The following is a 13,916-nucleotide window of genomic DNA, read 5'->3' as shown; positions in this document are numbered from 1 at the left end:
AGAAAGGCTTTAGCTGTGTTTGAAAGAGAAAAACTTACGTTTTGTAAGAAAGGCTTAAGCTTTCTTTGCAAAAAAAAAAGGCTTGATTCTTGTATGTAAGAAAACCTCAATATACGAGAAAGGCTTAAGCTTTACTTGTAAGAAAGGCGCAAATGTTGTGTATAAGAAAAGCTTAAACTTTGTGTTAGAAGAGACTAAGATATTTATATCAGAAAGACGTAAGTTTTGTGTGTAAGTAAGGTTTTAAATACGATCTTCGGCGTGTTTCAGAGCTGACCATCTCTAACGATATCTGTTACGCTGATTAGTTATCTAAGTCTTAGGCCTATGACCTGCCAGGGTATATCAATACCGTCAACGTCAAGTCATAAATACCAGTATTAGAAGAATCTTGAACACATTCTCCAGGTGTTCAAGATATTTGTAGGACCAAACACCCTTTAATCACGCACATGAACCTTGTATGTCTCTGTTGTTGATGCCATTTCCTTTATCAACGCGTCTTTGCGTCGTGGAATCTATACACGATATGATGATAAAGTATTTAAGTCATCCAAATAGCATGACGCGTATTCTTCTCTGAAGACCCATTCTACCGGGAGTGTCTCCATTATAAAGAATTAGAATGTCTTAATAAAAAGAGAAGAGCATATTCTGGTACCTTCAAGGTTCTAGCTTCTCTTACCTCTTCGTTCTGCTTGCTCTTTGTGTGTGAGGAGCATTCGTCTCTGACTGAAACACATGGGAGATGTTCCTGGGATATTTATTTTCTTATGGGCATCCTTGCTTTTCCTGCCGAAGTTGATATAGGTCAACATGTGTTAAGTTGAGAAATCTTCGTGTGGGTGTGTGTGTATGCGGACGGTTGGAGTGTGTTTTGACAGGCAGCCATAACTTTAGCTGAAGATTTCCAACATGATTTTTTGGGAAGTGTGTAAAAATGACAGTAATGATAACTAATAACAAATAGATGAATGTGATGATAAATTTATTAAGACATGCAGCCAAAGGTTGAAAATGTACAGAATAGGAGACACTGTAGCTGTAATAAGGGATAAATAAGCATTTCAGACTGACAGTCTTCACGCAACATTAGATATGGTTTACGATATTAACAGTGACTGGAACGGGGCTTTCTTATAGTCATCTTACGAGCTAGGATGCGCTTAATGGATTTGTTGTGTGTCGACCTACGACGGGAGGACGAGAGATCTCTGATGGCAAGAGGTGACGGTGGCGAGGAGGTTTCAGTAGATTCTTCCCGGACAGTCAGATGCACTTCAGTAGAATGGTTGAAAAGAGCTGGGAGTAACAGCGTTTAGTACCTCTTGATAGGCGGTGTAAGAAGGACTGAGGAAGATCTTCCATTCCCTTCTCTGTACCTTTTCAAGTAGTTCCTATTGTGTGGTGGCAGAGGAGGAAGACTAGGCAGGGGAGGTGAGGCATGGGGGAGGTTGAGAGCTGGGAATCCATGAGTCATGAGTCTACGAACACGATAGCTGGAGGATTTGATGATGGCGCTGATGTGTTTCCATCCAGTTTAGTTCATCGTGGAGGGTGACACGGAGAAGCTTGGCTAACTTGATATCTTGAAGAGGATTGCGGGTCTCTAGTGAGACAGTTGGGGAAGGGACATCATCTGAAGCGAGACTGATGTGTCCACCTATTGTCTTGGTTTCACTGATGGTGACGTGGTTGGCGGTAATCCAGCGCTTGAAGTTGTTCAAGGTATTCTGAAGGGTTATCTAATGAAGAGAGCTTTTGTCATAGCTACATCAACGATAAAATCGTTAAGTTATTTCCATAGAACAGGTCCATCCAATAAGAATATCGTTTATGAAGATAAGGGAACATAAGGATCCTGTATTCTTATGCCCTGTATGACGCCACAGCTGAGGGACTAGGAAGTAAAGATGGACCCCCCGGAGATATACAACCTGGCGACGCTCACTGAAGATGTCTGCAAGGCGTGAGTGTGCGTTTGTGTAGGTACTAGTTAGAGACTGCTCCTGCGTGTCTGATTATCCTACTGTGTGTGTGTGTGTGTGTGTGTGTGTAACTGTCATTGTCACGTATTTTCTATTGCTTATTTGCATATAAAGGAAGGGTACAGTGGAAAGACCATAAAGAAAACTGAGCATTAGATAACAGAGAGAAAAAACAACAACAAAGGAATGATGTTTGGAAGGCAAGGACTTGGTCTGCATCCTGCCAGATGATTTAGAGATTTCGCAAGCAACAAGAAAATTGATGACCAAAATCCCTTACAGAGGAGGACCAGAGGTGAGCCACAGAAGAGAGATCATCATCAAGACATGAAAGCTGGGTTGATGATATGAGGGAAGGAAATGAGATTTTAAGTGTTTATGAAAGGTAGAAGTAAGAAGAGATTCGAAGACTGGAGATAGCAGATGCGAGGGGGATGGGGTAAAAGTTAGAAGGATTAAAACAGTTACGTATCTTAGGGATCGGCTGAACCACGACAGACATCCATGAAGGAAATGTTCAGGATTTTAGACAGAGGCAAAATAGGTAAACAAGGATTACCATTCTGTCCATAAGCCTTACACCAGCACCTAGAGAACGATAAAAAGATCCTCCCAACGCTATCCCACTTCAGTATGCTTGGCACTCGATTCTTTTCAACACCATTAAAGTTACCATGCAAACTATTCCATAACTAACCACCAACCCCCAAATAGACGTTCAAAGCTCATCCACGGTTTACAATTCAACGACCTGTACTCGATGATCCCTGCATCACAGGCAAACACAATACTGAGGAAACACATACTCACCGAAGTGACCCAGCAAGCAGTAAACATCCGCGCATCCAACTCGCTCTTAACTCCACCCTACCAGACATACACCAAATTGAAATCACACTCCCTAGACATATACGAGTTACACTTTCTCCTCGACGCTGTGGACACCATCCATCCTTACAACACTACAGACGCCAGTTCAGCACACCCCAAGACTCTTTATGTCTACGATACAGCTGTCACAACGAAGACACCGTGCACTTACTGCTCAACTGCCCCGTACTATCCCAACACACACACAGACACACACACACACACACACACACACACACAACACACACACACACACTATCACTGCAATTTATGACTTGTGGTCTCGACTGGTGGACAAAGCCGCTGCGAGAGCCCCATAGAAGGTCGAAGGGACTCCTGGGGCAAGAAGGTAGGGTAAGGTACACCTTTAAACGAAAACGAAGGAAAAATATTAAGAAATAAGTAGCATTACATCGATAGATAAGAAATGAAAGTTCCCACGCGTAATCGGAACCTATTCCCCCTAACAGTGTTCACTCCTGAATCCCGATGATTCTGGTTCTTGCAGACTTTCGTAGAGGCTTCTGGTGACAGCAGGGATGCTCTGCCACCCGCTGCTTCTCACTGCCAGAAAACTCGTTTGGCCTCCCGTTCACCTTCAGTGATCAGTAGGCAGCAGATCATAGTACGGTTCATTAGCAGGTAATCAGCAGGTTTTAGCACAGTTCATTTGTAAGAAGAGCGAATGTTGTATAGCATACTTCTTTTGCCCTTGTTTTTCTGACACATTAAGTATATGCAAGTATAATGTGGTGTTAAGTATGTAGGTAGATGTCCGTTCACTCTACTGATAAGTGAGTTGTCGTATATACAACAGGTAAAAATTTAGAGTTATTTTGTAAGCCATGCTGAAATGAGTAATCATTTGTATATCATATATCAAATGGATTTTTTTTTTACATACTCATTCGTTTCTGAAATAACATGTGATATATTCTGCAGAACATACGATTATTGAGAAGTCGTGTGCGTTACACGTAATTGGTCAGTAGTCGTCTACATAACACACACGTAATCAGAATTCGTCTCTTAAATACACGATTACTCACAAGTCGTCTATATGACACATATTTAGCCAGCAGTCCTCTACTTAAAACGCAAGACGTTCATAAGTCTTCTAAATGAAACGTAATTGATCAGGAGCCATCTACGTACATGACACGTTAGAGTGCACCTGTTTAATTTTTTTTTTCTGACTGGGTTCTTGCTTCGTATGTTATGGCCTCTGGCTTTTACACCCTTTTATCTCTCGAAGAACTGTTCACTGCTGCCATAATCATCGTTCTGTCCATGATAAAAGCATTATCGATTACTAGAGGGATTGTGATAGAAAAATGTCATTTTAATAAAAAAAAATTTAATCATATAAAATTTTGACACATCAACGTCTGAAGATAACGTACATGGGTAAACCAAGCAGCCAATCCAAGTTCTTTGGTCTGCTGTCTTGGGGGTAATAACAGTGGTAACAAAACAAACCAGCTTAGAGATTACTGTGTAACATCGACCATGTTTACACGTATGTCTTAACGCTGTCATCACCTCGACAAGTTCAAAAATTTCATAATCATTCACCGAGTGAAGCACTGATTAGAGCTACAATGCCAATAGTTTAATTCATAAGGACGATGATGTTCATTTCGTTCATCGTGATCATTTGCTTCATAATTGTTCCTGCTCCCAAAACTACGTTAGACAAATATCAACAACATTGATAGCATTAGACATTGTAAACAAAGAATGGCTCGTCATCCGTATGAGTTTACGTTACATAAAGCTTTGATCTGTATAGTAAACATACTCTTATGAATATTGCATTACTTGCGCAGCACTACGCACGCAATTATTCAGTCTACAAGTCATTCACAGAGTCTTTAATACTTTAGAAATGAGGCTTCGGAGCCAGCGAACCACACAGTAACATAAAGAATAATCACAGCCTTCTTAAAGCGTTATAGAGTACATAAAGTTAAGCAACGAGAAAGAAAACGGACACACACGGTAAAGTGTAGCATAATCCAGCCGAACCTGAAAATAAGACCATTATGAAGTTTCAAAGCATCGCTATTGGAGAATCACATGTCATGTTCTAACCCGCAAACTATTATCACTGATACAACAGCAGAGGTCTCCAATCCTCTTTCACCAACTCTACCAACATTCATCATGCCGAATTTTCACAATTTTGTGAAGTCTACCCCTTCCATGTGTTGGAGATTGATCGAAGCAATTCTCAGGGCGAGGATGAGGTAGATGGAAGCAGACAGCTTCCATAGGGCGAGGATAAAGTTGATAGGTAGGAGAAGGCATCGGTCTGGCGAGGCTGACATTAATGGGTTGCAAAGAGCATCGGTAAGGTTATGTATCAAAGGGACAGCAGATTCTACATGAAATAAGGTATAGACATCTTCCTCTTTCCAAAAAACTGTAGAAATAGTAAGTCAAGCGATGGAACTAGTAAGGATAATACTGCAGCCAATACATTTATTTTTCTTCATTTCATCCACTGCCACACTGTGCCACGCTACAGTATACCATACCGTATTGGTCTTCTGCCGTAACATATCAAAAATATTCATTCCATTGCGGTTAGTTTTTCCGGTCAGTAATTGTAAGCTTGGAAGGAAAACGCTAGATGTATTCATTGCAAGAAACTGATACTTTTGTTTTCTCCTTTTCCGAACTAGATGAGAGGTGTGTCGTGGTACACTACCTGTTGTTAAGAATACATATACAGATCACTAGCCTTTACCGGTCCAGAGGCATGCCATGTCTGCATCCGTCGTAACCTAAGGAGAACATAAAAAGGTTTTCAGCATAACGAAAGTCTCACAGACTGGATCATGGGGTCACCACGGCCGCCAGGGCTGGGCACGTCGGCCGGGTTGTGGGATGCGATAAGGCGCGGCTCTTCTCCAGACTGACGTGGAAGGTGCCTTGTACGACCGACGGCTGCAAGAGGCGCCCCGTGAGTGGTCGTGTGTCACCAGGTTAAGAGGTTCATGAGAAGCAGCCGAGGGTGGCGGAGTAGGTGCTGCTGCGGGAGGCGCCGTGGTGGGAGTGAACAACGGTTGAAGTGTGTGTTGCTGAGGCTGCTCGCCCTCTACTGCAGATGTGGTGGCCTGAACCCCCTGCGGCAGCGTGGGCGTCGGTCTCACCAGCGTGGGCCAAGACGAAGCAGAGAAGTTGGAGAGAGTACTAGTGACTTTCCCATTTACGTTGGGGGGTATCGCTAAGGCACAACACTCTGACCTGTTTAGTGCCACCTGGTTCTCGATACCGGTGGAATGTGGGGAGAGTGTCATTACCTGGGACGTGGCACAGGTAGTGTGGGTACAACTGGTGTCATCATTATTGGAGGACAGCGGGAGGGATGTAGGCTTGGCCAGCAGATCAGGTGCATCGAGCCTGTGTGTTTTGCTTTCAGATGCAAGTGGATGTGTTTTACTAGAAGACAAATGACTAGAGAAAATGCCTGAATTTACATCATACGAGTTATATAAGTTCTTCGGTAGGGTGAAGGTGAAGCCTTTAGGTGTCTGACATCTCAGTGGATACACGGAGTTATCATGGCTGGAAGGCGAAACATTTCTTGCGTCTTTTATAAACGTTTGAGTGGAAGTCGTACTTCCAGTGTCTGTCCCAGATGAGATGTTGGCAGGACTGCTTGGAATACCTGGGATATTGTTGCTGGACGGCGTACTAGTGATGACTTTATTAATTGGATCGCGGATAGAATGGCTTGTTTGGCCGGCATGAGGGAGGGCGGTGCCAGGAGGCAAGACAAGAGCCATCTGGCCTGAGGCTAGTCTAGCAGGCACTAAGGTAACTCCAGCACCCACCGTCACCGAACTGCTGGATACAGCCGATGACACCGGTGATATCAAGGGTGGCGGGCTTCTGAAGCTCGTACGGTCAGGATGATCCGGAAGGCCGAGTCCTCCAGTGCTGGTGGAATCCGCAGCGGTCGTGATGACAAGTGGAGCTGCTGACGAGGTGTGGCCTGTGGCGGGCGGCGCAACAGTGACGACGCCTCCACCCACTACTACACTGGCTCCCCCCGACGGTACCTCAGACGCGTGTACCACTCCTGGGACGCCCGTGACGGAGTTGAGGTGCGAAATGACCTTCTTGTGGAGATCGTTGGGCACTCCGCTCATACTTCCCAGGTACCTCGTCACTTCGATAGCACACTGCGTGAACCCCGCACGATACTTCGCCTTGTCGTCACTGCCCACCGATCTTCCGCTACCGATAAGCCGTCCACCGCCGACCATCCTGCCGCCCGCAGCTTCGTAGCGGTGCAGCGCCTGTACGTGCCTGACCGTCATTTCCAGGATGTCCGCCTTCTCCAGCTTGCTGTATCGCGACGGCTGAGGAGAGAAGACCAAGAGTTAGCAAAGTCGAGGCTAACTTCTAGCACCGATAATGACAGTTTAAGCTAACTTCTAACACCAGTAATAACTGCTTAGGCTAAATATTAAGAACAATAAAAACCTTGCTATATCAGCATGAAAGTGCTAAAGTATTATGAAGACGGAGAAGTATCCTCCGGCGGTATCCAATACACGACCGAGTCACCAAGACACTGCGAATACTTACATCCTTCTTCAGCGCCTCCAGCACTAGGGTCTTGAGTTCGTTGAGGCAGCGGTTGATTCGCTGGCGACGCTTCTTCTCCATCAGAGGCTTGTTGCTCTGTTGAGTGAGGGAGAGGGAAGCGTCAATGTCGTAGTTGCGACAGGTGATGGAGAGAGATGGGCCTTTGTTTATAGTTGTGGCAGATGATGTTGAGCTAGGTGCGAGTTGCAGTTGTGGCAGATAAGCGAGAGGGGTTTCGGGATTGTAATTTTCGGAGGTGAAGGAGAGAGGGGCATCCGTGTTGTAGTTGCGGGAGATGGGAGAGGAAGAGGGGCATTAGTGCTGTAAGTGTCCCACACTTACAGCGGTGAGGGAGAGAAGAGCGCTACTGCTGTAGTTTTACGAGAAGATAGAGGAACGCTTCTGTTGTTGGAGGCAAGATAGAGAGGAACGTTACTGTTGGTGTTGGAGAAATGGGGAGAAAGGAACAATGCTGTTGCAGATATAGGAGGTGAAGGCGAGAGGAGCGTTACTGCTGCAGTTGTATGGAGCAAGGTAGAAAGGAGCTTCAATAATGTAGCTGTTGCTGCTACTGTTGTGAGAGGCAGGGGAGAGCGAGGAGCATTCGTGTTGTTGCAGTTATAAGGGGTTAGAGGGAGACAAAGCCTTACTATTGCCATTACACAAAGCGAGGAAGAGATGACTATGACATATGCTTTCCTGGGGCCCCATTACCGTGTCCTTTACAGGGCAAACGGATCAAGGCCACCCCTATTGTTCACTGTTCATCCTGACCTAATCGATAAGAGGGCACGACGTATAGCATAAACGGCGGACGAACATATTTGAAATCATATATATATATATATATATATATATATATATATATATATATATATATATATATATATATCTCTTTTCTTTCGAACTATTCGCCATTTCCCGCATTAGCGAGGTAGCGTTAAGAACAGAGGACTGGGCCTTGAGGGAATACCCTCACCTGGCCCAATTCTCTGTTCCTTCTTTTGGAAAATTAAAAAAAAAAAACGAGAGGGGGGGATTTCCAGCCCCCCGCTCCCTCCCCTTTTAGTCGCCTTCTACGACACGCAGGGAATACGTGGGAAGTATTCTTTCTCCCCTATCCCCAGGGATAATATATATATATATATATATATATATATATATATATATATATATATATATATATATATATATATATATATATATATATATATATATATATATATATGCGCACATTGTGTGAACTCCTGCGTATACACACGCACGCACATGCCAGTCTAAACTAGGTACCATTTTATCTTCTATCCCCGAGGGTAGGATTAAGAGCTGTGACTGGCTGCAAGCCAACCGCAACGCCCAGGATTCGAACCCGGTCGGGCCCTTTTCGCTGGTATATCAGGATCTCTGCGCAAACTACTATACCACTATAAGGCAACAAAAGTATAAACTAGCCATTCTCCACGTATTAATTATTCGCACACATATATCTACATACATTATGACACAAGAAGCCACAGTACGGACGTAAAAGAGGCACATAAATACACTTAGTTACAGTGATGGGCTTGGCTGAAACAAACACAAACCAGTTCAGTCCAGAGCAATAGGCAGCCCAGGGGCGGACCGACAGCGACCTGCGCCATTGGCCAAATAACTTCCTGGGCCCCTTGGGGTCTTAATAATTTCCTAAACGTTGATTCAGTTTCGGGCTTCCCCTGATGGCCCGAGCCTTCGGTCCATGCCCGATTGCCCCTCTGTTCAAGTACACCTCTAGACACAAATCAATAGCCCTACACCGTATGAGTAATCACAGTGCATCCAATCCGGGGAGAGGGCCTTGAAGAACACACTGTAACTAAACCTCTCGTGGTTTCTGCTCACCCGTCTAGCATCAATCTTAGACACAAGGTCCTCCTCCGAGGCGTCAGCGGTGTTGGCATCCATGGTGCACATGACCGGCACTAGCGGTCCTTCTTAGACACAAAGATTTAAGCGAATATGCAGAGCCGGACCAATGAGACGGCGTCCCACACGGCGCTGTAGCAAGGGACGAGTTACCAGCGGTGCTTTCTCGTGGGAACGTGTCCGGCGGATGGTGATGGAGCGATACTTGCGCGCGTCAAGAACGCAGCGTTCTCAGCGACACAACGGCCTCCGCTCCGTCTGTCGTCGCTGGGTCCTCAAGACGGATCTCGGTTGCCAGTTACCGCATTCGTATAATCAAAGCAGCAGCGTGTTACCAGTGACGATTTAACTCAAGATTTCAGCAACTTTATGATATCAAGTATCTTGCTTCCATAGTGTGGAATTAGTCTTAAAAGTTTTGAGTTATCGTATGGTCATTTAAGAGCCAATGCCCATCAATCTTTGTACCTCTTGCTCCTCCTACTTCCGTTTCTTGGCCAATGACTGGCGAGTATTCCAGCCCACAAAGGTGACGTAGGTTATAAAGGATGATTTAGAAACCTACGTTCAATTGAAACTATATATATAAATACTATAGTTCAATGAGCAGCATGTAATTATCTCCGATCAATCTATATTCGAATGTGGGATTATCGTACAATTTCATTATGTAGTCATCGTCGACTTTTAGGTAATCCGCATTCAAGGTCATGTTCTACCCTGCAGAGGATAAGTTTTCGTTTAGATATGTAACTCCTGAAATTCATCAACCCTTTACTGTGAACAAAAGTCATTACGGTATTGTATATCATCAGCACAGCTTCATGGTTAGCAAAAAGAATTTTCAGTCGGTCTTGTCGATAGAAAATGCTTACGCTGAAGCTCGTTTAAAGTGTACGAACTGTAGGAGTCTTGTGGAGAGGCGTTTGCAGCGGCATTGGGGGATCGAGGTAGGTTTTGTGTAGTTGCCGATATCTGAAGCGCTGTTTATAAGTTTAGGATTTGAAGAAAGGTGTCAGTGGCATAAATTTTCATCTTCATATGCTTCATTGTGTACGAAATTAATCATAGGTCCAGGAGGTATTATGCAACAACAACGATGCGAAAGACTGAAAACAGAGGAGTCAAATGAACAACTGTCATGAATAACTCGAGATGAAGAAGGGTAATGCTCGTGACTGGAAACTATGAGGATGTGGACGATCTCCCAGATTCCCGGTCCTTCTCGCACTTCGCTTCGTCATGTATACCACAGACAACCGGGAAAACCACACGTTGGGAGGAAGAACCGTCCTGATGCGATAGTTTCCCAAGACGTATGGGATATTTCTTCTCGATCGGAGCAGATCAGTAACGTTACCTTTAACCAGGTCCAACGAGGAGATGGATACCTGGGTACGTTCCACTGGGCCCGAGCTTCTATGGGAAATGGAAGAGAGACGAAATATGAAAGTACTAGTATACCGATGATCGACAGAAAATGTGAAAAAAAAACATGAATTTTATAGATTAACATTTGGTACCGTCTTTTCCTTTAATGTGGGGCCATCAGGCGGATGGTCCCGATCCCGGAGGTCTCTGGGAGGAAGGGAGGTACCAGATCCCAAGTTAACCCCGAGTTTACAACAACAACTGGCAACCCTACCCATGAGAGCTGGTTCTTCAGTAACATGGCAGGGATTGTAACTCTGCTTCATCACTGTGGTTTTGCTCCTACTATGGGAGTGATGTACAAAAATGCCTTATCAGAAGGTGATCCTTCTCATATAGTTTCGAGTACAACAGAACAAAAGGGTTGTCGGAAAACGACTTCGGATTCAAAAGATTTTAGTTTTTTTCTACGTTGGAGGCGCCAGTTACGGACAAAAGTCCCTATCAAGGTCGGTCCTCAATGAAATTGTTGAGAGGATTACGAAAGGGAAGAATAAGAGACAAGGAAAAGTATTTACGAATTTTGGAGTTGGAGGAAGTGAAAAACCTGTTTTTTATAAGACATGCCAGGTCATAGTTATTGGGAGAGACATGAGAAGGTAGATAATTCTGAAGCTCGAGGTGTAGGGAAAGAAACAGTTATCAAAACGGCCCATCCTTCAGTTAACAACGGCCACACAGTAATCATGTGACGCAGCAGCTTGCCGAGTATCGCGTGGTCTAGGTAGTGGTGAGGGCACACAAGTAGACAGCTCTCAGGAGTTAAAAACCACAATAATACCTACAGAAGAAAGAAGGTGAACCAGTATTGCAGCGTAGGACAAGTGAGTCAAGTTGTGAAGTTAGCCTTGGAGAGTTTAGAAGTTGGATCGCTTTGGACTCTACTCTTTGTCAAGTAAGGAAGCAGTGCTAGAATCACCCCAGATGTGAGAGCAGTATTCCATGCAAGGATGAATCAGTCCTTTGTATAAACGAAGCGAGTGTTCATAAGAAAATTTTTGACATCCAAACAGGACCCAGTTTCTCTGGGCAGACTTGGATATATCCGTAATGTAGGGTGTTATTGTACTAATGAGTATGCATATTGAGTCAAGAGGTAGAATTGCAGAACCGTCAAAGAAGAGACGAGAGGTGTGAGAGATAGCTAGAAATTGGGTCTTGGAGGCATTAAACTTAACTAGATTTTTGTCGACTCCACTTGAGATATCCTGTCCAAGTCTGAATTTATGAGAGGAGATGCAGATCGAGTGAGAGAAAATGGAGCAGAATTGAAGGATGTGGATGAATGCAGTGTTGAGTCGTCAGCGTATAAGTGCACTTAGTTATTTGTGGAGGAGAGGAAATCGTTGAAAAAATAAGTGCAAGGGACAGGACAGAACCTTGAGGGACACCGCTGTTGATGGAGAAAGGTGTGGAGGCTGATCCATCAACAACCACGAGGTAGATCGGCCGAGAGGAAGCTAGATATGAGGAGAAAAGTGAGGAAGGGAAGCTTAGAGATGAGAACCCGATGTCACAACCTGTCTAAAGCTTTGGATATGTGATGGGCAACTACACATGGCTCCCAAAAATCTTTCAGGGATGATGGCCAGACATTGTTAAGATAAGAAAGAATATCACCAGTGGATCTTGCCCTACGGAAGCCACACTGGTGACTAGAGAGAGAACTGAAATTCAATATGTCTAAGGATATTGGAGGTGAGGAGGTATTCAAATACTTTGGAAATAGTAGATGTCAGAGCAACAGGACGATAGTTAGTGGGGTTAGAACTGTCACCCTTCTTAAGGATGGGATGTATCGACGCACGCTTTCAAGAAGTGGGAAAAGTCCTGGTTTTTAAAGAAACTCGATTAAAACATTATAATGCCCAGCTCTGCGTCCTCGCCAACGGTATTTTCTCGCCATTTTACAGCCATCCTTTCGACAACATTCAGCAGTTAGCATTTGTCTAAATTTTAGACAACCCTTACTTGAATAGATGCATTTAAGAGTCCATATTAACGCATAAGTTACGCCACTTACTTGAGGCTCAAAAACGGTTTAATTGATACATATTAGGAAACCCTCGATGGATATTGCACTTGGCCAGTAAAAATCTGAAAACTCTCCTCTTTTCTCGTGGAGGGAGTGACATGAATGCTTGCAGTCGGACACTTGCTTCCGGCGTACTCTCTATGATGGTAACTGTGACAAAGGTAACCAAGGTAACACAGAAGGGCTGTTGTGATAGGCTTGAGGGGGCGTTTCCTGGTTGTGACAAGAGGAATTGCGTGCGTCACAGATAATGGAGGACGTTGGTGGTGGGCGTGCTGATATGGACGGCATGGCAAGGCGAAGGATAGGAGGGAAGTTGCGTTGTCTAGAATCGGAAAAAATACGGGTAAAGAAAACTTTATTTTTTCTCGTGTGTGTGTGTGTGTGTGTGTGTGTAGTTGACATGATAAATTTTACCCTCGTATAATGATAGACTTTTCAGTTTAGTATTACCATATGTAGGAGGCTTTCTCTCTTACCGAACATATTATTGCATAGGAAAATGCAGACTCGGTCTTCTATCATTGTGTTCTGGGCCTTGGTCTGCACGGAACCATTTTAAGATGACTTGTTCACCCTTTTTCTTCTTTGTCTTGGATGATTTTATATATAACCATGACTCATGACTGATTTTCAGCTCCTGACTGATTTGCAGCTCTCATCCTAGTATTCTCATGTGTGCCGGGGATGGGCATCTTGGACCGCTCTAGTTTCCTTCTGACTTCTCCCATCGTTCGATTCCATCAAGACCTCTCTCTCATTATCACTTTCCTTTGATATATGACTAATAGTATAACTCTCTCTCTCTCTCTCTCTCTCTCTCTCTCTCTCTCTCTCTCTCTCTCTCTCTCTCTCTCTCTCTCTCTCTCTCTCTCTCTCTCGCTGTCCGTCTATTTGTCTATCTACCTCTAAATGTATGTCTGTTGCCCCTTCTCTCTCTCTCTTCGTTCTCCTCATATATATATCAGGTCGCTTCCTCTGCTTCCTCTATGGGCCATAGATACACCCATTCTGAAGGTAATTAGAACGACGGTCTTTATACGTTAACTCTCTCATAGAAGGAAAGAAAAATCGTGCACAAAAAA

The 13,916-nt window shown here is 44.2% G+C and overlaps 1 protein-coding gene across 1 annotated transcript; it reads right to left on the bottom strand.

Annotated features, from left to right (window-relative positions):
- Nucleotides 1–4,198: 4,198 nt before the first annotated feature.
- LOC139747476 (uncharacterized) lies at nt 4,199–9,607 on the bottom strand. The gene is made up of 3 exons (XM_071659843.1): nt 9,342–9,607; nt 7,461–7,556; nt 4,199–7,231 (listed from the first exon to the last, which is right to left on the bottom strand). The coding sequence occupies exons 1-3, from the start codon at nt 9,411–9,413 to the stop codon at nt 5,708–5,710; spliced, it is 1,692 nt and encodes a 563-aa protein (XP_071515944.1). The 5' UTR covers nt 9,414–9,607; the 3' UTR covers nt 4,199–5,707.
- Between the last annotated feature and the right edge of the window lie 4,309 nt (nt 9,608–13,916).

Source organism: Panulirus ornatus, chromosome 68 (genome assembly GCF_036320965.1).
Source record: "Panulirus ornatus isolate Po-2019 chromosome 68, ASM3632096v1, whole genome shotgun sequence".
NCBI classification, from domain to species: domain Eukaryota; kingdom Metazoa; phylum Arthropoda; class Malacostraca; order Decapoda; family Palinuridae; genus Panulirus; species Panulirus ornatus.
This window is presented reverse-complemented; position numbering and strand designations above follow the sequence as displayed.